A 26,426-nucleotide genomic window follows, 5' to 3' on the forward strand; every position below is an offset into this window, starting at 1 on the left:
TATATATATATTTCAAAGAGGAAAGGAGAGAGAGAGAGAGAGAGAGAGAGATCAATAATAATGAGAGAGAACCACTGATTGGCTGCCTCCTGCGCACCCTGCACTGGGGATCAAGCCTGCAACCCAGGCATGTGCCCTGACTGAGAATCGAACCATGACCTCCTGGTTCCTAGGTTGATGCTCAACCACTGGGCCACACCGGCCGGGCAGCCCTGGTCAACTTTTTGACAAGGGATAGGAACTGAAATGATTTATACATTAGGAAACTCCTTTGCAAACCTTGTCAAGGCAACAAGATCAATGTGATCAGGTTTATTCTAGAGGCGGCCTGCCGAGCAGATGATAACCACACACCCTTACCGCGAGGTACTGCCAGATAGGCCTGGTTGTGAGTGCCGTGTAGCTCAGTCTTGCAGGGTGAGCGAGGTGGCTGTTGTCTCCGTTTCTCAGATGAGGAAACTTGGGCACAAGGAGGTTAAGATCTTCCCCTTGACACAAGCTTCTGAAAGCCTTCCTAGGGAGATTCAGAATTGCCGGGTCCTCTCCAACCTGACATTGAAAAAGAGACCACATGTCCCTTGTGTTGGTGGCTTTGCTGCTGGGTAGTCCCCATTCTGTGGCGCTCTGCTTGCACGGTGGGCCCTCAGCTGGCCGCTTCATCTCACGAACTCATGGCCCCCCTCGTGCCCCATTTCACAGCGGGAAGGCCGGGCGGAGAGGTCTCGCAGATGTGAACGTGGGTCTCCTTGACTTCAGAGCCCGTGCTTTCTCCTGTGTGTCTCATTCATGGAGCATCCAGGAGACACTCGAGTTCATTTGGTCTGGGTTGCAATGCTAAGCACAGGTGGCCAATGCAGTATGGAATCGTGCCGAATTTCACTGCAATGAAGAAGTCTCAAAGGTCACACAGGAGTGCCGTGAACTCTTGGCTTTGTCCACGGCGAGTGGCTGCATTCCTGACAACACCTAGCCTGGCAACCTGCCAGACAAGCCTCTCTCTCTTTTTCTCTCTCTCTCTCTTCCTCCCTCCTCCCCTCCCTATGTGTTTTCCTTTCCTCATTCTGCATTTGGTGAAGAGTAGGGAGAAGGAAATGAGCCAGAAAATAGAAAATTAATACTTGGTAGAGTCGTCATATTTTAAAATTAATTTATAGGCAATGTCAGATAATCAGAGTTAAATCATTTTATCAGCAGGCTGGTGTAGGATTTAAAAATTGACATCCATCAGTGTAAATCAGTCCCAGGAGCCCCAGGGAATGGTCTCCGGGGACGAGGGCTGGTACAGGGGTGGGCACAAGTGTAAATACTTGATTAGCTGTGTTCTTTTCTTTCCCACAAAACCTGAGCCATTTCTCCATCCCAGTGAGCGGTAATGATGGTATGTTACATAGTAACGGGAGGGAAGAACTGCTATTCAGATCTGTGGCTAGCCTACTTTAAATTCTTGTCTTCCTCCCTGGCAATCCCTAGGAAACTTGGGTGAGAGGCACTCATTTCGGGTGCACTCCTGGCTCCTTCTGTACAGACACAGACAGGACCCCATGTCCCCCAGCTGTCCAGGCGTCACAGCTCTGCCAACACGAGGTGTGCCTGCAAACACGAGGGCCCACAGGTGTGCTACATGTATACCAGGGAAGCCTGGCCGGATTCAAGACCCGTCTTTCTCCTCTTGTCCTTGCAGCTCTTTGTCGAGGCCGCGTGGTGAGAGTCCCCGCCGGGAGCCTGGTGCGGGTGGTGGGCACCGAGCTGGTCATCCCCTGCAACGTCAGTGATTACGACGGCCCCAGCGAGCAGAACTTTGACTGGAGCTTCTCGTCTTCGGGGAGCAGCTTCGTGGAGCTCGCCAGCACCTGGGAGGTGGGCTTCGGAGCCCAGCTGTACCGGGAGCGCCTGCAGAGGGGCGAGATCCTTCTGAGGCGCACCGCCAATGACGCCGTGGAGCTCCACATCAAGGACATCCAGCCCTCGGACCAAGGCCACTACAAGTGTTCCACCCCCAGCACGGACGCCACCGTCCAGGGCAACTATGAGGATACAGTGCAGGTGAAAGGTACATCCTCAAGGGGGGCCGCCATGCCGGCGGCCAGACTTTCCCCTGCCACTTGGCCGTGGGTGACTTTGTCAAGAAACGTAACACCTCCGGGGCCCTGCTTCCTCCTCTAATGAGTAAGAGCATCTTATCTGATTAAAGGCAGGGGATGGGCCTGGTGGCCCCCGAGGTCCTTTCTCTTTGCTGTGATTCTGGGCCATCCCCTGGCTCAGGGGTCCTCAAACTACGGCCCGCGGGCCACATGCAAATACAAATATTATATTTGTTCCCGTTTTGTTTTTTTACTTCAAAATAAGATATGTGCAGTGTGCATAGGAATTTGTTCATAGTTTTTTTTTAAACTATAGTCCGGCCCTCCAACGGTCTGAGGGACAGTGAACTGGCCCCCTGTTTAAAAAGTTTGAGGACCCCTGCCCTGGCTGGTGAGTTGGAGGCAGGAGGGCCAGATGGTAGGGAGCCCAGCTCTGAGCCAGGTTGCCTGCACCCCGTGAGTCACTTACTGGCTCTACCACTTGTCGGCTGTGTGGCATGGGTGCGTTGACCAGCTCCCTCCTCTGTCCCAGTGTCTTTCTCAAAGGCGGTGAGGACAGGGAGATGGCACGTGTAAAGCCGCAGTAGGCATTCAGTGAAGGTTGGCGATGAGAAGCTGACGGCCGTGATGATAATGTTTGGCCTGATGGGAATAACAGATACTTCAAAGCTCATGTCCTCCTGTGTGCCCGGAAGCACCTGTTAGTTCTTGAACTTGTATGGGGCATATGTAGAGAAAGAGTGATGTGGTCACTGCTCGCTTATGATGGGCACGGCGAGCTGATTGGCCTGGCTGTGCAGGCCATCACACCTTGTATATTGGCAATGTTTTTTGTTTTTTTACATTATGCTGCTTCTTTTTTTTTTTTAATGTTTTTATTGATTTCAGAAAGAGGAAGAGAGAGGGAAAGAGATATAGAAACATCAGTGATGAGAGAGAATCATTAATTGGATGCTTACTGGAGATCGAGCCTGCAACCCAGGAATTGAACCATGTCCTCCTGGTTCATGGGTCAGTGCTCAATCACTGAGCCTCATTGGCAATGTTTTTGTTTGTTTGTTTTTTCCCATTTTCCAAATCCTGTTAGATTTACTCACATTCAGTTCTCTGAATTCAACGAAGAAGGTAGGACAGGATATTGCCTGAATTTACACATGAGGAAATGGGAGAGCAGAGGTTAATCGCTTTCTTAAAATCCCACAGCTAATTAGTAAATGAGCAAGAACAAACAATTTTAATTTGGGGCTAGCCAAATAGAAACATTATCGTTGTTATTTTTATTACTTAATTATGCACTTATTTGAACCCTGCCTTGTTCCAGAAAGAATTGATATCAGGGTAGGAGTGTATTTAACAATCAAGAAAGTGGAAGAGGCTACATGCTGACATTAACAAGAGGGCTTGATTCCCGCAGTAACGATTTGTAGAACCCTACCATACCTCAGAAACTGTTCCCCCATTTGACTCATGAGGGGATAAAACAGCCCTGTCCATGATGAAGGTATTATAACATCCAATCTACCTCTTCCTTTTTCCTGTAGAAAATCCTAAAGATGTTTTTTAGAAAAAATGTCCCATAAGGCATCCTTGCTTTGCAGCTAACGAATGAATGCGTTGCTTTTGTAGTCAGCACACACATGCTACACCTCCATTAGGTCAGATGCACCCTTGCTTCCCCTCTTCATTGAAAGCAGAGGGATGGCCCACGACAGAGGCTGATTGGCTGCCCAGGGGGAGCCCCTGGCACCTGCCATCCGTGGTCCAGCATCGGCCTGGCCGTCAGCCTCGTGGGTTTGAAAGTTGTTCATCTGTGTCAGGGAAAACTGGCCTTGGGGACTGAGTCACGTTAGCCGGAATCACAGACGGGTGTATATACCAGAAGGTCATTACATTCATTTTGTAGCAGGGATGGGTCTTTCTAAATATGTAAGTTTTATCCTGTTTTCCTGAGTAGCCCTTCTCAAAGCCAGCAAGTTAGTTTCTGAGTGTGAAATGGTAGGAAAAACCAGAGATGATGAATCGTGGTGTGTGAGCATTCTCTCATCCAGCTCGTAGACAGGCCTCAGGGATTGTCCCTGCCCCTGGGAAGAGGCCCCCCTCGCTGGCTTCCTCCCTCTCACTTCTCTTCCAAAATGGCACTGACCGAACTTCCTTGATCCCTGGCTGTCTTTTCCTAGGCTCTGTAGAAGAGCCCAGCCCCTTTCCTGATGTGTTGGCCCGAAGAGCGCACACAGAGAGTTGAGGTGTCTGTTTGCCTCGACCGGTTCCCCACCTGTGGAACTCTGCTTGCTCTGCTCACTTGCAGGCAGTGCCCAGGCCCAGGCCCAGGCCCAGGAGCTCATGCCCAGCCTCCCTCTGGGGATCATGCTGCTTGGAGTCTCGGGAGATCCTTTGCACTCCACACTCTAGCCCTGGGTCCTAACAAAGGAGTGTGACAGCTGACAGCCGTGGCCAGTGGTTGCACCGTGATTGCCTATGGCCAGTGCTGCCCAGGGCACTTTCCTTTCAGCTTCCTGAGACATGTCCACTTGTCATCCCTCTTCAGAGATGAGGAAACTAAGGCACAGAGGGGGTAAAGGGTAGTTTAAGGGAAGCAGAAGCAGGTCTCCAAGGCCCAACTCCCAAAAGGGAGTTTTCACCACCACCCCCAGTTCTACCAGGGGGTCTTACTAGGCCCTCTTTTATTTTCATTTTCAAGTGAGGAAGTCAATTAAGACGACAGGTGAATAACAATGGGAAAACGTGCCCATCGGGGCATTAGCACAGGGAATGGGAGGAGGAAGTTGTCCTTGGTCAGCCCGGCTTGTGACTCAAGGCCAGAGAGGTGGCTGGTGCTTGCTGGGGCGGGGGCTCGGGTGCTCTGCTGACGGTCTGTCCCTCCCACCTCCAGTGCTGGCCGACGCCCTGCACGTGGCCGCCAGCCCGCTGTCCTCCCCGGGCCCTGGCCTGGGCCGGAGCCTGAGCCTGCACCTGGGCGAGCCCTTCGAGCTGCGCTGTGAGGCCGCCACCATGTCCCCGCTGCACACGCACCTGGCGCTGCTGTGGGAGCTGCGGCACGGCGCCACCCCGGCAGCGTGTTCTGGCCCTCACCCGCGAGGGCCGGCTGCACCCGGGCCCCGGCTACGAGCAGCGCTACCACGGCGGAGACGTGCGCCTGGACACCGTGGGGAGCGACGGCTACCGCCTCTCCGTGAACCGGGCCCTGGCCGCCGACCAGGGCACCTACAGGTGCGTCGTCAGCGAGTGGATCGAAGAGCAGGGCGCCTGGCAAGAAATCCAAGAAAAAGCCGTGGATGTGGCCACCGTGGTGATCCAGCCAACAGGTGAGCTTCTGGGAATGGAGCGTTTAGACTTGATCTTACTTTCTGGCCAGTGATGGTGTAAGAAGCAGATAACACTACGCTGGGTTGTAGCTTAGTCTCATCATGAGAGGAGATGCTATATTTCAGGTAGGAGGATAGAATTTTTTTCTCATTCGCCCATCATGGACTCAGTTTGTGGACCCCAGGTTCCAACCCTGCCCTGGAGTGCTGCTCTTTCTCTCGTTGTCAGCACCTGCACTGCCCATGCGGCTTCTTCCTGTATTGTTGTGCTAAACAGCCCAAGGCTCCTGGGACAGTGGGCTGTGCTACCTGGGCGACCGTGTTCCCCGCTGTATGACCACTCCCCTCTTGCGTTACGAGTCCTCAGAACTGCTTCTTTTTGCTTCCGCCTGAATCCTTCCTGTTTCCCACAGGGGACCCCCTCCCCCAATCCCAAACATGGGGGAACGATGGTTAGTGGTGTGACAAGGTACTCGCCACTTGCAGAGACCTTTACACAGGGAGCTGTACAGTTGAAGAGGCATTCCTGCCACTGCCCATCCTAAGACCGTTTCCTCCATGCGGACCGCCCGAAGCTGTGCGGACCACTTCTCCACGCACCCGGCTCCCTTCTGAGCCGTCGTCCACCTCCAGCAGCTGGTGGCCGGCACAGGGCTCAGCAGTATCCCAGGGCCTCTGACCACAGTCGTACGTGGGGCGGTGCAAACCACAGCACAGACTCAGGGCAACAGTTTCCATACTGACTCCTCTAAAGACTGACCCCTAGTCTGGCCGGCGTGGCTACCAGGAGGTCACCGTTCAATTCCCAGTCAGGGCACATGCCCGGGTTGTGGGCTCCATCCCCAGTGGAGGGTGTGCAGGAGGCAGCCAATCAATGATTCTCTCTCATTATTGATGTTTCTGTCTCTCCCTCCTTCTTCCTCTTGGAAATCAATAAAAATAGATTTAAAAATAAAATAAAAAGAAAGACATCCTCAAATTATGCTTGGCCCCTATAAGGCGGCCTACCTGGAGAGGAGGAAGACTTTGGAGGGTAGGTGGAGGTGAGAAATGAGACTGAAATTCCTTTTTCTAATTACTATGCCCACCTCATTTTCTGTCTTCATCAAGGTGGGTCTTGAACTTGGCCTGCAACCCTTGTCTAAAATGTTGTCAGGCTTCGGAACTATTCAGAGGAAAGCACTTCACTCCAGAGGGCATGCTCTGCGGGGCTGGTCCTGCTGGAACTGGCGCCGGCCTCGGTCAGTGAGCCGCCTCCGACAGCAGTTGAAGCTGCGAGGCTCCTGCTAGAGGACCAGGACTGTGCTCCCTGCCCCCCCCCCCCCCCCCACACACACACACCGGCCCCCATCCCCCGGGAGCTATTGGCTATGTATCATCTAAAGCAGCTGTTCCCACAGCATTACCACGAGTTGAATGTTTTTCTACTCTGATTACAGATGTTCGACTTCTTTTCAAAAGCCCCCTAAATACAGTAAAATGTTTCCATGTAAAAAGCTGTGACAGGGGAATGCTGAAACCAGAGCTGCCTCCAGACCGTGGCTCCAAGCCCGGCAGCGCTCCTCCTAAATATAGGCCACTTTTCATCGTCCAGGCCGATGAGAGAGGGCGGCGGCTCGGGTAACCCCAAAATCATTGTTTTAGTTTGAAAATATATGCTTTACGCTTAACTTCAAGAAGGTATGTCTCATGGAGTAAATGACGTGCTGCGTACGTTGCATTTTGAAGATGTGACTCATCCGGCGTACGGTCTGGTTTCACTTTCCCAGTCCTTCTGTTTAGGATTCTCCCCTCTTTCACCCAAAAGATGGTTTCACCCTCGCTCCTACCCTTTAGCCCCCAACCCCCATGCCCAGTCCCCAACGAATAATATGTACCAATCCGAACAGAACCGTCATTTCTCTATAAAACGCCCAGGTCTTACCATACACATGGAGAAAGTATAATTTTAGTTTTGTGAGGCTCAGCAGACTTCTTTTCACACAGCAGTGTATCAATTAAAAGCAGAGTTCATGGCAGCAGGCAGCCTGGATTTGAATTTCAACTCTGCCACCTATTAGCTGTGTGAGCTTGGGCAAGTTCCTTACCTTCTCTGTGCTTCAGTTTCCTTAGCAGTAAAACGGAGATAATAATAGTGCCTACCTCATAGGGTTGCTTTGAAGATTAATATTTATGAAGCACTCAGAACAGTATCTGGCATATAGTAAATGTATATAAGTTTTTATGAATTAAAAGGAAATGTGATGTGCTTGATGAGTTTATTTAGGAAAAATTTCTCCAACATTTACAGCTGTACAAGGCCTTCTAACTTTAACGTCATCAATAAGAACCTAAAAGGAAATGATCTAAAAGAGGGCACGGGGGAGGTGAAAGGGACAAACATCATGCAGATTATCAAGGTGTACTTGTTTTTCATTTTCGAGTTCTGCGAGCCGCCGTGGGCAGGAACGTGTCTGTGGCTGAAGGCAAGGAGCTGGACCTGAGCTGCAACATCACAACCGACCGAGCGGATGACGTCCGCCCCGAGGTGACGTGGTACTTCAGCAGGACGCCTGACCGCACTATGCCGGGCCCCCACGTGTTGGCACGGCTGGACCGCGATTCCCTGGTGCACAGCTCTCCTCACGTCGCGTTGAGTCACGTGGATGCTCGCTCCTACCATTTACTGGTTCGAGATGTTAGCAAAGAGAACTCCGGCTACTATTCCTGCCACGTGGCGCTCTGGGTACCGGGGCATAACAGAAGCTGGCACAAGGTGGCAGAAGCCACATCCGCCCCAGTGGGGGTGGATGTGACCTGGCTCGGTGAGTGGTTTGGAGGGTGGCTCCTACCCTCCCTGGGGTTGTCCCTCCTCGGGGGGTATCAGGAGCTAGAGCGCTGTGCGTTTCATGCTAGTTTGGCTTTCTCGGTACCAGGATGAGCGGCTTGGATAGATCCCAAGCTGGGGGGGAAAGCAAAACTGGCTGAAATAGAATCTGGCAGGCAAGGGCAATGTTTAGATAATGTGGCCTCAGTTGAGAGGATAGAGTTTCCTTTTGTCGAGATTTGCAGGGTCCAGCCCTGCTCAATGGCCCTTTGAAACGGACCGTTGTGCAGGGGGACCGCCGTCATGCTTCCTGTCCTTCCCCAGTTCCTAGGTGCTCCCTGGCCAAGCCCCGTTCAGAGAGAGAATTCTGCAGCTAATGGGACACGTGTTTTTTCACTGAATGCCCTAGAATCACCAAATGATTTCTTTGCAGATATACCCGTTACACAGAAGGGCCCTCCTGCTGCCCCAGCTCTCCTGGTGGGCTCTCACCCAGGCACAATGCGCCGTCACCTGTTGATCCCCTTGCCACGCGTGTATACCAACTTGTCATATATGTGAAGATCTTTATCTTGTCCTTTCTTTTTCACCACTTAGTCTTCCCCACCTCTTACTATCCTAAATGCCGCCTTGCAAGACCCACTTTTCCTGGTTTCTGTTATGGTCTTGTAAGTAATTACAGTGGGGCCTTGACTTACGAGTTTAATTCGTTCCGTGACAGAGCTCGTAACTCAAATTACTCGTATGTCAAATCAATTTTCACCATTACAAGGAATTGAATGCTGGGCTGATGTTGTGGCGTTCACTGTGACGTTCGCTGCGCCGACTAGCGGTGGGGTATCTGAAGCTGGCTCGTAACCCGAATTTTAGCTCGCAACTCAAAGCAAAAAATCGGCCGAGAGACGGCTCGTATCTCGAAAAACTCGTTAGGTGGGACACTCGTAAGTCAAGGCCCCACTGTACAGGTAAACCTAGGCAGGATGGGGTCGAGTGGAGTGTGCCTCGCTGTCCACCTCCATCATCACAGGGATGGAAGCAGGCCTGCGAGTCAGACCCTTCCCTGTCCCGCGCTCCAGCTCTGCGTCCCACGCCCGCTCAGAGCCCCGTTGGCGGCCTTTGGCATGGCTCTGATTATTAGGAGTGAAACCTCTTCAAAGGCTAGGAAGCCACTTCCTCCTTTGTCTGATGCTAAACACCCTCCTGCCATCCGTGACCCCCCAGCTCATATTTGGCTCTTCCTTTGCCTTGAAATCTTCTTACGGGTTCGTGGGTCTGTGTCTTCCTAATAAGCCTTTTATTTGGCAAAGATGGGGAGTTGGCAAGTGGGGACCGAGGGGGCAGGGAGAGGATGAGTAATGAGAGTAAGCAGAAGGTACATCCAGTTCGGAGCGAGACTAGGCAGGGCGTTCGTCATCCCTGGTAGCAAAGCGATGCTTTGATATCTGAAAGCGAAAGGAGCAGGGTTGATCTGGCAAGCTTTTATCCCTGCCTCCTGAACCCCACGCAGGAGGCTCACTCTGAAGTTCTGAACTGGAACAATGTTGGCCCGGCTAGAACTCTCCTTAGCAACCTTCAAAATAAAACAGATGTTGTCAGCCCAGAGAAGGTTTTTCATCTCTGGAGCTGATCCTCGGAGCATTGTGTGGTGCTGTCAGATCCCGGCGCCCCCTCTGCTCCTCCCTCTCCCCCTCCCCCTCTGACTCAGAATCACAGTCCCAGCGGGTTTTTTTTTTTAGAAAGTGCTGCCTGCTCCCCAATCTGAGGGCCCCTTTGGAGTCCTCCCTCATTGATCCAGGCATACCTGGGGGTGCCGGCACTGGAGGGGGGCTCTGGGAGGGAGCAAGGTCTTTTGACTGGAAGGGATTTGTTGGGGTCTATTGTCCAAAGTGAGAAGAAATAAAGAGACTGAATTGTGGGAAACGGTTCAGTGATCATCCTAAGGATCCAGTTGTTTTTCTGCAAAGTGCCAGCACCATTGTTGCGAAGTCACCTGTGTGCTTTTCCCTGCCTGGCGCCGAGGTGCACAGACCCCACACCTTGCACAGCACCATGCAAGTAACGGGCACTCTGTGAGCGCTGGCTGGCTGGCTGGCTGGCTGGCTAGCTAGATAAACCAGCGCCGGACACATGGGCAGTGGTGAAGTATGTGCAAAGAAAGCATTGATGTTCTATTCAGAGTTTTCAGAGCCATGTGCACCCAGTAAGCCTACTGGGAGTGGATGGCGGACGGCATAAGCCGATGGCATCCTGCTCCTTTCTCCCTCCTGAGTCTCCCCTTCCCTGTGCCTGTGACTCACACCATCACAGCTGCTTGGACACTTGACAGGAGGCACATCCGGCTCGAGTACAGCAGCCGATCTTTCTCCAGAACCTCCCAGTTGAATAGCTGCCCAGAAACCCATGGACCCGGCCTGACGTGATTCTCTCTAGATACACAACATGCATGTGTATGTATGTGGATACCATACCATGTGCAGCTTGGGGCCTGTAGAGGTCACTGAGAGGCGCCCCCAAAAGACAGGAAGGCATGACCTGCCACATCCTCTGTTGGCATGGCTCATCTTATGGTATGACTATGGCATGTTGTCACAAAAGAGTTCTTGAGACAGTTGGTTCGCTCTGCAGGTGTTACATAGAACTCTCAATTTGCTACTTGACATATTAAAAATGATCATCATCATTTATTGAACACTTACTGCCCGCCAGGCACCGGGCTAAGGGCTTTACATGCACTAACTCGTTAATCCCCGCCACAACCTGTGAGTGAGGTGCTGCCCTACTCGCCTCTGAAAACCATGGGTTTTTATTTTGCTTACGGTTTTGAGGGTCAGGAATTAGGAAAAGCTCAGGGGATTCGTCTCTGAGCCACACGGCGACAGCTGGGACGGCTGAGATGGGGATTCCCTTCCAGATGGCTTTCTCATGCACATGTCCTGTGCTCCCAGGCCTCTCTCTGTCCCCACGTGACATCTCATCCTCCAAGTCCGTTTCACATGGCTTGGGCTTCTCACAGCACAGTCTTCACAGGGCAGTCACACTCCTTACGTGGTGGCTGGCTTCCAAGAGACAGGAAGTGGAAGTGCCCAGCCAGTTAAAAAGCTATCTCCGGGCCGGCCGGCGTGGCTCAGTGGTCGAGCGTCGACCTATGAACCAAGAGGTCATGGTTTGATTCCTGGTCAGGGCACATGCCTGGGTTGCAGGCTTGATCCCCAGGTGCGGGTATGTAGGAGGCAGCCAGTCAGTGATTCTCTCTCATCATTGATGTTTCTCTCCTCCTCCTTCTCTGAAATCAATAAAAAATATATTTAAAAAAAGCTATCCTCGGGACTGACCTTGTCACTTGCACTGTTTCCTGGTGATCAAAGCTATCACCGAATCTGCTCAAGTTCAAGGGGGTAGAGAAAGAGACCCCATCTCTTCATGGGGAGTAGCAAGGTCACATTGAAAAGGGCATGCGGCTGGTGAATATTGCTGCCGTCATCTTTGGAAAACAGAATCTATCACCGTAGCTAATGCCTGTTTCGTTTACTTCCAAAGAAATGCTTAGGATGGCTTAGAAGTACGGCCTGGGTCAAGTCTGTCCCAAGTATTGTCATGTGACGTGGAGTCTGTCTCGGGTCTCGTTCTCTTATGTGGGGACATTTTTTGGTTTTGGGAACCAGCTCCCCTCCCGAAAGTCTAGAGCATAAGAGTCCTAAAAGCTGGGCCATTCTTGTCCTCCTCTGTTTGGGGTTGGTGCTCTGAGCAGATGAGGGGCTGAAGCTGATTGGAACTTTCTCTCGTTCTATTGTGTTAACCAGACAGAGATCAGGGCAGTGACATGAATGGGTCTGGCAAGTCCAAGAGCGTTTGTAGCAGCTGGGAGGACCCTGATGTTTGTTTTTTTCAAGAGGGTAAGAAAAGGCCTCTTTTACTTAGGGGTTGTGTCCTACTTTTGAAAGGGAAAAAAAAGATTCAAGTTGGCTTGCAAAATGAATCACAATTTAAAGCAGGAGACATAAAAATAAAATCAAGATCAGAGGAGGTTTAAAAAAATCAAAGGGTAGATAGCTCAAGATAGTTGGACGAATAAGTTACTGCATTTGAACACTGAACTTGCCTCTGAAGTTTTGAAGAGTTGAGGCACAAAGAAATGTGATTAGGCAGCCCTCCTCGGATAAAGGAAAACGAACGCAGGGAGACAAACTTTTTCTTGGCACTGAATTTGTCATGTGCTTTGTTATTTGAGGGGCATTGGATAACATAAAGGACAGGGCTTTCCACTGTTCTTTCACAAAAGGCCCCGAGTGATTGTTTAAATGGATGTTTCTTCTATCCACTTTCTGTAAGAGCTGAGGGCCTAAATCTTAAGTGTGTGAAGGAGTTTCTGTAAGAAGCCGAGTTACTGTGGAGGACAAATGTTGCTTTGTGTCCATGCGGTTTGGTGTATAGCTACAACTAGAGAGGGTCTGGAGGAATCGCGGGTTAATCTGCATCTTAAGCCATCTCTCTCTGCTATGAGATGTCGGAAATGAGCCTTTGGCACGAGTTGGGCGCTAATGAGTTGGTGGTTGAGCTCAGTGCCCCAAGTACCAGCTTCTGTGGTGTTAATTGGAGAGGCTTCCACGGGCTTCCAGATCGATCAGAGAGCGGGGAGGCAGAGCTGAGTTCTGCTGCTCGGGGGGGGGGGGGGGGGGGGGGGGGGGGGGGGGGGGGGGGGGGTAGGAACCTGATTTGCATCCTTCCCCACGAGAGGGCCGTCCCCTCTTCCAGCAGTGCGCCAGCGAGGAAGGTAATTATTTTTCTTTAAAAGGAGCTGTTAATCTGCTAAGCACGTGGCAGAGACTTCAGCGTTCTGTGCCATCTGCAGGCGATAGGAGTTAGACCTGCAGACTGTTATAGGCAGCCTTGATTAGCTGCCTGACCAGGGTTATCTCTGAAGGCAGAAGAGCCCGTAGGTAAGTGTGGGAATCTTGCTCTGAGACCCTCTGGGTGTGTCATCTTGGGTGTGTCGCTTATGGTTTCTAAGCTTTGGTTTTCTGGGTTGCCTTCGCTGCATTTAAAAAGTGTTTAGCATAGTGCCTGGTACTTAAGTGCTCAGTACATGTTCGTGCTGGTGGTGATGACTTACTGGTGTTGGGGTTGGGGCGGAGGGGCGGGGGGTGGTCAACGTGTCACATACTCTTCCCCACCAAGGTCTTAACCAAGTAAGACATAGGAGTCTGTCTTAGGGCATGGAGGAACCAGGAGTGAGTGTGTCCTGGAAGCACCCCTCCCAAGAAGAGGGGGTTGAGCTGACCACACCCAGTCCCTTTCCTGTCCCCGCCCCCAAATCTGGTAACTCACTCTTCTCTGGGAGGAGTCGAGTGAAGACTAGGAGCAAAACCACATGAGTGTTACGTTGTGTGTGGGACATAGCTGAACCATTCAAACGATATTACCTTTATGGCTCTGACATGGCTAAATCTAAATACAGCCTCAGAACAACGGTTCTACTACGGAGGGGTCAGGTGTCCCCTCAAATCAACAGCCCCTTATTTATAACCTCGGTGTAAATGTTGGAGAATTTTGTTCTACACAAATGTGATAGTGGCAACTCTTTAACAATTAGTCAACTTGCTCAGCTGCCTCTGAGATACCTGCCCGATGCAAGGTAATGAAACCCCATCAACAGAGGGGACACTCCCATGTCCTCTAACTCAGGTAGGCAGCCTGTTCCTCTGATTAGTTGTGCCAAGTTCACTGTGCTTCAAAGGGGTATTAGAACATGGCCCTGTGGGCCACGGTCCGGATTAGTGCCTGGGCTGTTATCATCACTCGCGTCTTCTGGGTCGCAGCAGGCTCTGGGAAAGTGTTAATAACTGGGATGAGTAATAAGGTTGTGTAATTTGGTCCTAGTGGGAGGACCATGGAGCCAAAGCCCAGCCTGGAATTCTGCTCACACATACTATGCAAGGCTGGACTCTTTGAACTTAACTCCTCTGGGCTTTGGTATTTTTTGTTTTGTTTTTCTTTTTATTGAATTTATTGGGCGATATACAATTTCAGGTGCACAATTCTTCAGCCCATCATCTGTACCCTGTATTTGGAGTGTGTTTTTTGTTTTCCATTTAGGAAATGTATCTGAAAATAGTGTCTGTCTCATAAGGTCGTTGTGAAGAGTAAGCGAGAGTGTGGGGAAAGCGCATGGCATGGTGGGAGCCTGGCCTGTAGGAAGCCCTTGATAAATGCGTGTCGTTGTCATTGCCATTGTCACAGGGGATAATGATACCTTCCTTATCGGATTGTGAGAGTGAACACAGGTACTGTGTGAAAACCTGCAGCTACGTCCCTGCATACAGTAGGCACAAAATATCTGCTTTGATAACTCGGCCAATGATTCTGAGAGCTCATTGTTTTGAAAGTTGTAACAAAGGAGTTTCATGACCCATATACAAAGACCGTGGTCTTTGATTTGAGGGGGGCTCCTAGTGATGGAGGCCATGGCTCCAGGAGGCGGTGTGCTTATGAGCAGACACCATCCCGGGCACCGGATTAGGGAGCAGACCCTTGCTTGTTGGAATGTTGGTGATGCCACTCCTCGGCCTGTGTGTGCTGAGAGAAGGCTTACTCACATGTGGTGCTATTGGAATAGAATTGGCTGAGAAATGTACACAGACGTAGAAGGAACCACCAGCTTCAGTGATGATCAATATTTTGCCAATCTCATTTCATCTCTCTTCCCTCCCCCAGACACACTCACTTTTTTTTTTCTTCAGGAAGAATTTAAAGCACATGCCAGACAGCATGTCATTTTACCATTAAATACTTCAGTAGGCATCTTTAACTGATATGCGTTTTTAAACATAACCACCGTGGCATTCTTAGCAGATTTCTTGATGAGATCAAGCAGAATGCCTCAGTAATCAGTGGTGGAATGCTTCTGCCCAAAATGAGCATTTTTATGCAAAATATGAAATGCAGTCCAATTCAGCAAGTGTGGCAATATCTTTTATGAACAAGGCACTGCATGGGTAGCACATATGTTTGAATAGGTAGGTAGTGCCTGGCCCTGTGAGGAAGGTCCAAAAGACATATGACCAGAGTTCAAGGCCGTGTTCAGATACAGTCCTTAGAGAGCAGGGAGCCTGGTGGGTGGTAGGGTGTCTATGAACGTTTGTTGAATAAGAAGTGGGGGCATGACAGGCTAGGTCAGCGCAAAGGAAGAATTCTCTGTTAGAAGGAGAGGTGAGGTACATGCACAATGGGCCATGGGGAACAGGCGCAGTCTCTGCCCACAGGACACTTCCATCCATGCTCCAAACGAGAGAAATAAGAGCCCATCTCTAACTACTGTTCTGACATAGTGGAGTCATAGCTTCTCTAGGAGTACAAGTCTCGTCGACCTACAAGGCTGGTGGATGGTTCAGGTGACCTTGGAACATCCTTTAAAGCAGCGGTCGCCAACCGGTGGTCTGCAGACCACTGGTGGTCCGTGAGGTCCGAAAGGTTGGCGACCGCTACTGTAAGTCACTAGGACCTTCCCTTTGTAAGTTCACTTGCTTTTGTTTGTCTTTGCATTAGGGTCCTCCTCTTGAGGAGACCACCCGTTCAGTAAAGAGCTTCCTGAGGCCTCTCCATGTTGGCACGGTCCAGGTCAGTCCAGACCGGAGCTAAGAGTGCATCTGGCCCTGTGCACAGCCAGTTCCGTCTGTCCTGTCCACGTGAACTGACCTGTTATCCTTGTCTGCACTCCAGCCGCTGTGCCATAAGCTGCCAGGAGGAGAGGGTCTGAAACCCTGGATGTGGGGTAACTTGGGAATATCTCAGTTTATGCACGCGACCGTACAAATACATTTCGGTGGTATTTGTTCCGCAGTCCCTTGTCGCTAGGGAGGCGGTGTGGTGTGTCAGTCCCTGCTGCCCAGGAGGCAGGAACCCCTACCCGTGTGACTTGTCTGAAAGATGAGGCAGGATGACGTCCCAGAAGCCACCTCATGGCAGGGCGTGCTCCCAGGAGCCTGCAGGGCCACGTTGGTTTAACTGGCAACAGCCCAGGGTCCAACCTCACTTGCAACCAAGTGCTTGTGGAGATGGAATTAGGATTTTGAGTTCTTCCCATTGCCTGGCCCAGTGAATCGTTCTTGGGGCAGCCTTGATGTTACACATTTCATTAGAAGCGTAAATCAAAAAAGAACAGTTCCTCGACCTCAGCAGTTTATAATCTGAATGAGTCACAAATAAAAACAACGTGAAATAAAACGACACTGTCGGACCGAGGTGAATAAAGGTCGTGCTGGCAAACGGAACTTCTGTTTAGGTAGAGTGATTTTCCCTCCCAGAAGGCAAAGTGTTACGAAAGAAAAATGTAGCCTTTTCTAAACGCCTTACCATGAAAGCAGCAAACATTTACTGAGTGCCGACTGCATACGAGGCTGTGTGTTTGGAGCTTGGGGATGAGACCGAAGCAAGGAGTATAACAGGGTGGGGTTCCTGCTACCCAGGGTCACGTGCCCGTCTTATGGGAGCATAGAGAGAGAGTGTCACACTCTGGGGATGCCAAGAAGGGGGTGCAGGGGAGGTGACGCTGAGGAATGAGTGGAGGGTTGCAGGGCAGTCAGAAGCCACTGAAAACAGGCCGCCACAGAGGTGCGAGACTGTGGTGACTGGGGGACTCCAGATAATGGGGGGTGACGTGCAGAGGGTGGGGGAAGAGGGAAGGAGGTGACAAGGGGGTTCTAATATCCCTTCCTTGGCAAGTGTGGAGGAAGGGCTCGGGGTCGACGTGGAGTTGCAGAAATGGATTAATGTCATGAACCTCAGAAGGAGAGGTTTTTATAAAATAACAGGACCGTGACAATGGCCATGGGGACGCTAGGAGAAGGCTGGCTTTCCCCCTATTCCCTGTCAGATCGGTGCCTGGCAGGGAAGTGGGGCCTCAGCGAGCCAGGCTCTTCAAAGTTGACCTTTATACAGGCGAGTTCCACGTGGCCGTGAGAAGAATGTCAGTTGGGAGTTTGAGGATGGTGTGTTTATTGGCCGTGGAACAGATTCAGTGGAGAAAGTCCAGGGACCAGTAAAGTGAGGGTGAGACCACAGGGGAGGTGGTGACCTGAGGGCCTTGCATTTGGGGCCGAGCCAAGGATGGCAGGCGCCGTGCCTTGATGGGGTGGGTTGGCCTCAAGTGCTAGAATGTCCTCTGGGATAGGGTTTTCCAGTGCAGCTCCAGTGGGGTCTGTGGGCACTGCCTCACATTCCAGGGGAAATCTTGGCAGAGTGTGGACACCAGGCTTCTTAGATCCTTCTCCAAAGAGTCCAGGCTCCTGGGGAAACTGACCGCAGACCCCACCCCTATGGAAAGATCGAGGCTCTGATGGGGACATTGGGCTTCTGGCTTTGGAAGTGTTCTTGGGGACAGAGTTGTACAAGTTTTGCAATAACAGCTCTTCCAGGCTCCCTCCCGTCCAATGCAAGGACTTTCATGTCTGTCTTTGTCGTTGACAGGATAAGCATTTAATTGTCAGGACAAGAGGAGTACTCGTCTTGTGCCTTTTGCTAAGTCTTGGGATGTTGCTGCCTGATTTTTCAGCCCTGTTCCCCTCTCTTTGGTTCAGAGCCAGACTATCAGGTGTACCTGAACGCCTCCAAGGTCCCCGAGTTCTCCGACGACCTCACGGAGCTGGAGTGCCGGGTGGTGGACAAGAGGAGCATGGAGGGGAGCGTCCGGGTCACGGTGTCCTGGTACTACAGGGTGAACCGGCGCGACGACGACGTGGTGACCAGCGAGCTCCTCGCGGCCATGGACGGGGACTGGACGCTCAAGTACGGAGAGAGGAGCAAGCAGCGGGCCCAGGACGGAGACTTTATTTTCTCTAAGGAGCGTGCGGACACGTTCAGTTTCCGAATCCAAAGGACTACAGAGGAAGACAGGGGCAATTACTACTGCGTGGTGTCCGCCTGGACCAGACAGCGGAACAGCACCTGGGTGAAGAGCAGGGATGTCTTCTCTAAACCTGTCCACATATTTTGGGCCTCAGAAGGTAGGCGCTTTGTCCTTGTTCTCTATTCTTATTTCATTTTGGCTTAAGTCATCCGACTATATGTTCTCAGATGCACAGTCACCCTGCAGGTTTCCATTTATACGAGGAATCCAGGAAACGCATGCTCAAATGACTGCTGCTTCTCTCTGCAGCACCCAGTCCTGTCGGGTGGTGAGGCTGGACAAGGGTAAGTCCTCGTGAGAGCACTGGGCATGGTCGGTGGCAGGGACTCATCGTGGAGGCACTCACGGTGTGCATGGTCAGCCTTTGACACTGTTGCTCCACTGGGCGGGTCTTACTAGTAAGCCGGACTTCACATGGGCCTTTGGGAGTGTCCGCACCCACGAGTTCCCACTGGGTGCAGGCACATTGAGGCGCCACAGTGTAGATAAGCTTTTCATTCTCGGCCCCTTGTCCTTCTCTCTGGTCATCACGTCCTCTGTCCTGTTGTTGTTATTCATGCCCCTGCTCACACCCAAACTAGACCATCTCACTTCTGATAACTGAAAGACCTGCATGCTCCCAATTTCAAACGTCCTATTCTCTATGCACACCGCTGCCTTTCTAGATCACTCTCTCTAGACTCCAACATCAACTCTTCAACCTACCAGGACAGACAGTCCATTAATCCTACCGCCCTGCACTGTCCTTCACTCCCATTGTCCTCACTTCTGTCTTACGGAGGGTGACCATTTGCCCAGGGTGGTCCAATCTATACCTGTTATCCTGAGTCTTTTGTTGTTGTTGTTGTTAATCCTTACCCTATGATATGTTTATTGATTTTAGAGAGAGAGCAAGAAATATCGATCGGTTGCCTCCTGAACACACACTGACCGGGAAACGAACCCGCAACCCTTTGTTGTGCGGAACGATGCTCCAAACAACTGAGCCTCTTGGCCAGGGTCCTGTGTCATTTTTAATAGCACCCTCTTCATTCTTGGACATGTCCAGGGGTGGGAGTTTAGATAAGTTAGGAGTCACCCTGCTGTTACTTAGGCCAGGTTCCCAGTCAGTCACAGTCACTCCCTGCACACACCCTTAGCTCCCCGTTTGCACTGTTCTCTGGCTCAGCTACACCCCGGTTCAGAGCCAGCCCTCTGCCGCCTCCCTCTCTGCATCTGCAGAGCTCAATGTGGTTGGAGAAAAACATTTAAAGATGTTGACTGGACCCCTTTTAGATTAGATCTGCGATCATTCATGTCAAGTGGGCTCTCAGCACTCCCTGGGCATCATCTACGTTTCCTTAATCTGTTTACTTCCCTACTCTTTAAAATGATGACTGCATATCACTTTATCTGAAAAGCTCCTCCCCCAGCTCCCTCTCAGCTCCCGGTCCTGCTTTCTAGGCCCTAAACAAATGGAAACAATCGGGAGAATTGTCACACCCTCCCCAGCGCTGAGCTCACAGTTAGGCGACCTCTCACTACTCAGGCACATGGCTTCCCTCCTGTATCTTCAATATCTCTCTCTTTTTGGACCTTTCCCGTTGGCTTGTAAACATGCTGTTAGATCTCCTGTTTTAGTGTGTGTGTTTTTTAACTTAAATTAATCTTGACCTCCCATCCCTTCTATCTTTTTGTTCCCCACACCTCCTTGCTCACCTGTTATTCTCATTCTTTCTTTGCCCATGGGCGGACCAAAAATATTAAAAAGAAACTTCCAAACATTAGCCATTAATAAATTTTAAGTCCCACATCATGCTGAGTAGCGTGGCGAAATGCCACACCTTCCCTCTCTGTCCCTCCTGGGATGTGAGTCATCCCTCTGTCCAGTATCTCTGCTCTGTACACACTCCTCGCCCGATAGTCACTTAGGAGCCTCTTGGTGATCAGGTCAACGGTTGTGGTGTTGCGGTCAGGTGTTCAAGTCACCCTTATTTTACGTAATAATGGTCCCAACGTGCAAGAGTAGTGATGTGCCAAAGAGAAGCCATAAAGTGCTTTGTTTCAAAGTTCCAGAATTAATAAGGAAAGAACAAAAATTGTATGCTGGGGTTGCTAAGATCTATGGTAAGAACAAATCTATCAATAAAATTGCCTAATTTATAGATTCTCTCTCATCATTGGAGTTTCTGTCTCTCCCTTCCTCACTGAATCGATACAAATATGTTTTAAAAAAAGAAAAAGAACTGGTGATTCTGGAGAGACACCGTAACATACATGTTCTACTCACAGGTTTGGTGGAACAGTTATTCCTAAAAAACATAAATATCTCATCTTATTTCCTTAAAGAATGAAAAGACTGTGTTTAATTCATTTATTCACTCAATCAGCAAATATTTTCAGCACCAAAGTGCCTGACACTGAGCTGTTCTAACGTCGGTGATTTCTGATGTGTATATGCTTAGAGATTTTTTTTTTTAATTATTTTTTTTTTTTGGACAGAGATATGGGGCATAACACACTTAACACCTAAAGTTAGTGTAGACATGGGTGCATGCTCAGAGTGTTCAGCAGTGTCTCTGTGGAAATGACTAGATCAGCAGATGGGTGTGTCCATCACTTCAGTAAATACCAGTATCTGCTCTGTGACGTTACCGTCGCAGGATTGAACGGAGAGCACACATTTCTCCCTTCCCTGCCCTTCCATGAGGCTGGTTAGGCTGAGGGTTCCTCCCCTGCACCCAGCGGGATCTCAGGAGAGGAGAGGCATGTGGTGTCTCCTAGAGCCTGTCTTGCCCCGTTCCCTGAGAGTGAGCTCTCCCTCACATCCTTAGGGGATGGGGGGCGGGTACCAATGGCTACCCAAACTCTTACTCTTCTTAAGGACTTGAAAAACCTCAAAACTAAATCTCCACCCACCAATTCTGCTTCCCTCACACCCGGTAAGTCACTTCAGGCTGCTCCCCTTCCCCCAGCATCACGTGATTTTCTGGGTTTCCACGCTGTCTGAAGTGCCGTTGTATGGCAGTTTGCAAATAAATTCCTATTTCCTTGACATCGTTCTTTCAGGTACATAACCATTTGAACTGATCCCATCGGGCATCACCTGTTTCTGCTCCCTCATTCCAGATTCCGTGCTCGTGGTGAAGGCGAGGCAGCCCAAGCCTTTCTTTGCTGCCGGAAATACATTTGAGATGACTTGCAAAGTGTCTTCCCAGAATATCAAGTCGCCGCGCTACTCTGTTCTCATCACGGCGGAGAAGCCTGCGGGCGACCTCTCCAGTCCCAACGAGACCAAGTACATCATCTCCCTGGACCAGGACGCCGTGGTGAGGCTGGAGAACTGGACAGATGCCTCCCGGGTGGACGGCGTCGTGCTGGAGAAAGTGCAGGAAGACGAGTTCCGCTATCGGATGTACCAGACTCAGGTGTCGGATGCAGGGCTGTACCGCTGCGTGGTGACAGCCTGGTCTCCTGTCAGGGGCAGCCTGTGGCGAGAAGCAGCAACCAGTCTCTCCAATCCTATTGAGATAGACTTCCAAACCTCAGGTGAGCAGGGAACCCTGTGGAATCAGAGGTTGAGCTAGAAGAGACCCATGGGCTTTATTTTTGCCATACAGCTTACCCATTTAGAGTGTATACTTGGAACCTTGCTTCTGCTCGTGGAGGGATGCAACCTTTTTTCAACCTAGGACGGTGCAACCAGCAACAGCTTCCCCTGGGAACTTGATGGAAATGCAAATGCTGGGCCCACCCAGACCTACTGAACCACACTCCCCGAGGGTGGGCACCCACAGCCTGAGCTTTACCGCCCTCCTGGTGATTGTGGTGCAAGCCAGGGCTTCAGAACTACCGCTCTGTGCAGGGTTCTCGGCCTCCATGCTCTGCACGGTTTGGCCTGGATACTTCTTTGTTGTTTATGAGTTCTAGTTTTTTGGTTGATTCCCTGGGATTTTAAAAATAGGACATCATGCTGTCTGCGAATAAAGACAGTTTTACTTCCTCCTTCCCAAACTAAATACCTTGTGTTTCATTTCCTTGCCTGATTGCCCTGGCTAGAACCTCTAATACGGAGTTGCGTAGTGGTGGCTCCAATGGACATCTTGTTCCTGGTCTCAGTGGGTGGGAATGTCCAGGCTTTCACAATGGAGTGTCATGGGAATGTGGGTTTTTCATAGGTGTCCTTAACTGAGTTGAGGGAGTTTCCTTTCATTTCTAGTTTGTTGAGTGTTTTTACCATGAAGAGGTATTGGGTGTTTTCAGATGCTTTCCTGTGTCTATTAAGATTCAGATGATGGTGTTTTTACTATTTGTATGTCTTTTACTATCTATAGAACTTTATTCTGGCTTGTCTTACATTTCTTATTTGATGTTTCTTTAAAACTGTTATGAGGAAGAGGGGAGACATACAATCTTTTGTATTTCTGGGTTTTGAATTTATTTCTCAATTCTTTATGTCTCAGTATAACAGGAAAGAAAAAAATCACTGTAGCTTCCAGGATGAATAGACTGCCTAAGGTTTTTATTTTAATCCCTGGAGTTGTCGTGGCCAGTTCACAGTGTAAGAGAAGCTGCAGTCAAAGCCAGTATCCAGCACAATGCCGTAGCCTGAATAGCGCTTAGCAAATATTGACTTGATATTGAAGAGTCGTCACTTTATTGATTTCAGGGAAGAAGGGAGAGGGAGACAGAGATAGAAACATCAATGATGAGAGAGACTCACTAATCGGCTGCCCCCTGTATGCCCCACACTGGGGATCAAGTCCACAACTTGGGCATGTGCCCTGACGAGGAATTGAACTGTGACCTCCTGGTTTATAGGTCGATGCTCAACCACTAAGTCATGCTGGCCAACCACTTACAATCAGCAGCACACTGTCAGACACACACAGCAAAGATGTCCTTCCTGGTGTCCACCTTTCTGTCCCCTGGTCTCAGGCCACTTGCCTCCTGGTATGAGGACTGCGTTTCCCAAGAGGCTCTACTGAGCCACTACTTCCTATTGGGGAAAATGATGGTTTTCTCCCTAATAGAGAATGTTTTAAAACACAGTAAAGTAGAACAAAGGAAAAGAGCTTCACCTATAAACTTAACTTGTAGTCTTTGTCTTCCTAGAATTTTCTCTGGTATGTTGTCTTCATGGCGTTGAGATCAGACTGTATATACAGTTTTATGACCTGCTTTCCCCCTGTTTAACATCACAACATAAACATTTCCCATGTTATAACACGTTCTAGGTAAACACCACCTTTAATGACTCAACCTCCTAGAATTTGGTTAACGGTCACCCTGTTGGTGGTCATGCAGCTGGTCTGCAGTTTTGCCTTTCACAAAAATACTGCTGCTAACAGCCTTCTTTTAGGGGCTGGAGTTGCAAGATGGTTTGCGTCAACATTTATTTTTAAAAGCCAAGTGGTCCACGTACTCTCTGCAGACGAGGAATCGGGGGACACCTAGTGACTCTGGTTGTTCACTGGCCTGGTCTGTCATCTTGAAGTTAACCAGACAAATCCCCTTACAAAAACAGCATCACCACAGAAATTGACCGTAATAAAAATATTTCTAAGCCTGGGATAATGACCCACATTAACAGTGAGTGGCTGGTTTCATTAGCAGGAAACCCGCTGGGTGAGTCATTCCCGAGGAAGGCCTTCCCGTCCTCACTGGCCTGGGGAGCCGGAGCACAAACGCTCTGCTGTTCCCGCAGCCTCGGCCACGAGGGGCGGTGAGGGCCGGGACTGGTGACCTCAAGGGCATTTGGGGCTTTCTCTGGTCGTAGAAGGAAAAGAAAGGGAAATTTGTCCAAATTAGGTAAGTCTTTCCTTGCTGGTTCAAATAAAGTAAATAAAAGACTAAATCCTCTGTGAGGATCTCTTTTTTTTTTTCTTTTAAATATATTTTATTGATTTTTACAGAGAGGAAGGGATAGGGATAGAGAGTAGAAACATCGGTGAGAGAGAAACATCAATTAGCTGCCTCCTGCACACACCCTACTGGGGATGTGACTGCAACCAAGGTATATGCCCTTGACCGGAATCGAACCTGGAACCCTTGAGTCCGCAGGCTGATTGCTCTATCCACTGAGCCAAACCGGTTAGGGTTGTGAGGATCTCTTTAGGTTGTATCGTCTTGCGTTCTCTTAGAAGGGGACTGGACCCTTTAAGGACTGAACACTGTGAAAGGACATGATGATCATCCTTTTCTTCCAGGTCCTATATTTAATGCCTCCGTGTATTCAGACACGCCCTCAGTCATCCGGGGAGATCTGATCAAATTGTTCTGTATCGTCACTGTCGAAGGAGCAGCCCTGGACCCAGGTACTTCTCCCACCCTTTCCCCACGTGGCCTTTGCAAATATCTCTTGCATCATCCCCACTACGTTGCTCAGACATGGATGTCAAGGATTGGGTTGTCCGCTTATCCCCACACTGCTCAGCTCAGGTCTCAGTAGGTGTTTAATAAAAATTTGTTGAATGGATGCATCTGTCAGATGAATTGGAAACACATGATATTTTTAAAAGTATGTTTTTATTGATTTTTTTTAGAGAGAGAGGAAAGGGGTAGAGAGAAACATAGATGAGAGAGAACATAGATCATCGATTGACTGCCTTCTGCACACCCCCTACTAGGGAATCGAGCCCACACCTTGGGCATATGCCCTGACTAGGAATCGAACCAGCAACCTCTTGGTTCTTGGGTAGATGCTCAACCACTGAGCCACACCAGCTGGGCCCCATGCAGATGTTTCGTCTGGGTTGTTCAGGCCATTAGTGGGCCACTTACAGGGCCAATTCAAGCTGGTGTGAAACCCACCAGCAGAGTGAAGCGCCCCACCTTTGTCTTTCGTCCTCCTAATCATTCCGATAGTTATTGAGCTCCTTCTGTGTACAGGTGCTGTTCAAGATGTGGGGAGTAGAGGAGTGAACAAAACATTCCAAGTCTGCCCTCAAGGCACTGGCAATCTAGTTGAGGAGGCTGACCAGGAGGAAATCACCGTATACCATCAGATAGTGATTGATGCTAGGAAGAAATGCAGAAAAGAGCAAATTCGTAGCAGATGACCAGGAGGAGCTACCGTAGATGAAATCCTTAGAGAAATCGCTGTAAATGTTTTCTTTGAAGGAAATACTAGCATCACCAACGGGATGCCAAAGAGTAGTGGCCGTGCGTCTTACACCCTTTCTTGGCGGCCCTCTTCGTGACAGTTGGCGTCCCTTTCTCACTTTCTAAGAGGACATTAAGTGTCAGTGCGCTAGGGCTCATGGTGGACGCTCCCTTCACATCCTGTGAGCATTACCACTTGGGCCGAACTCGTCCTTCTCTGATGCCCATATTAATGTATTTGAGGCTTAATTTTGCAGCACGCTTTACAATTCAGCAGCGTTGCTCTCTGGGACTGTTAAACTGTGTTCAATTTTCTCAGCTTGACTTTTTTCCTCTGGTTCTGAGTTTAAGCACTTCTTGGAAGGCAGGGAAGAGGAAGGGGGAATCCACAGGGAACCGTGACATTGAAACTGTTGACGCCTCTAAATTCTTTATGATCCACTGGATGGACCTTTTGTTCCTTATGACTTTCATGTCCTCCCAGCCATGGGTGCTTCTGCCCCGCTTTCTCTGGGAGACGGCGTGTGATGTCACCACGTACCAGCTCTACGCCCCGTGTTCTCTGTAGGAGACAGTTTGGGGTCTGACTCTTCCTCCTGTGCTCCTTGGGCTGGGTGGTGGCAGCGACAAGGTCAAGCGGGGGACCCTGGGCTGGACTCCCTGAGTGAGGACACACACGCTGCTGCCTCCTGGCTGTGTGACCTCATGGGGATTTGGTCCCGCCACAGGGTGTGGAGGGTGACAGCACTTCCATCACAGGGTTGGCGTGAGGAGCAGGAAGAGCAGTGCCGGCCCGTCATCAGGTGACCTGCGTGCCAGCCTATTTCCGCCCATGGCATTGACCCCAGGGTTTTGGCTTGTGATCCATAGATGACATGGCCTTCGACGTGTCCTGGTTCGTGGTACACTCCTTCGGCCTGGACAAGGATCCCATCCTCCTGTCCTCGCTGGACCGCAAGGGAATTGTGAGCACGGCCCGCAGGGACTGGAAGAGCGACCTCAGCCTGGAACGAGTGGGCGTGCTGGAGTTCCTGCTGCAGGTGCACGGCTCGGAGGACCAGGACTTCGGCAACTACTATTGCTCCGTGGCTCCCTGGGTGAAGTCGCCGACGGGTTCCTGGCAGAAGGAGGCGGAGATCTCCTCCAAGCCCGTCTTTATAACTGTGAAGATGGACGGTAAGGGTGATGCACAGATCCTGTCCTCTCTCTGCTGGACCTCAGTGGCCAGGAGC

General features: G+C 50.3%; 1 protein-coding gene across 1 annotated transcript in view; it reads left to right on the forward strand.

The window, feature by feature from the left end:
* The window catches only part of PTGFRN (prostaglandin F2 receptor inhibitor), a 49,623-nt gene that overhangs the window by 20,138 nt on the left and 3,059 nt on the right, over positions 1 to 26,426 (forward strand). The window contains 8 exon segments of the mRNA XM_070396097.1: positions 1,682 to 2,050; positions 4,972 to 5,141; positions 5,143 to 5,404; positions 7,828 to 8,208; positions 17,783 to 18,208; positions 21,220 to 21,639; positions 24,300 to 24,407; positions 26,065 to 26,370. Coding sequence (XP_070252198.1) covers positions 1,682 to 2,050; positions 4,972 to 5,141; positions 5,143 to 5,404; positions 7,828 to 8,208; positions 17,783 to 18,208; positions 21,220 to 21,639; positions 24,300 to 24,407; positions 26,065 to 26,370 — 2,442 coding nt within the window.

Source organism: Myotis yumanensis, unplaced genomic scaffold (assembly GCF_028538775.1).
Source record: "Myotis yumanensis isolate MYYU_CA2020_CCGP unplaced genomic scaffold, mMyoYum1.0.hap1 SCAF_17, whole genome shotgun sequence".
Taxonomy (NCBI): domain Eukaryota; kingdom Metazoa; phylum Chordata; class Mammalia; order Chiroptera; family Vespertilionidae; genus Myotis; species Myotis yumanensis.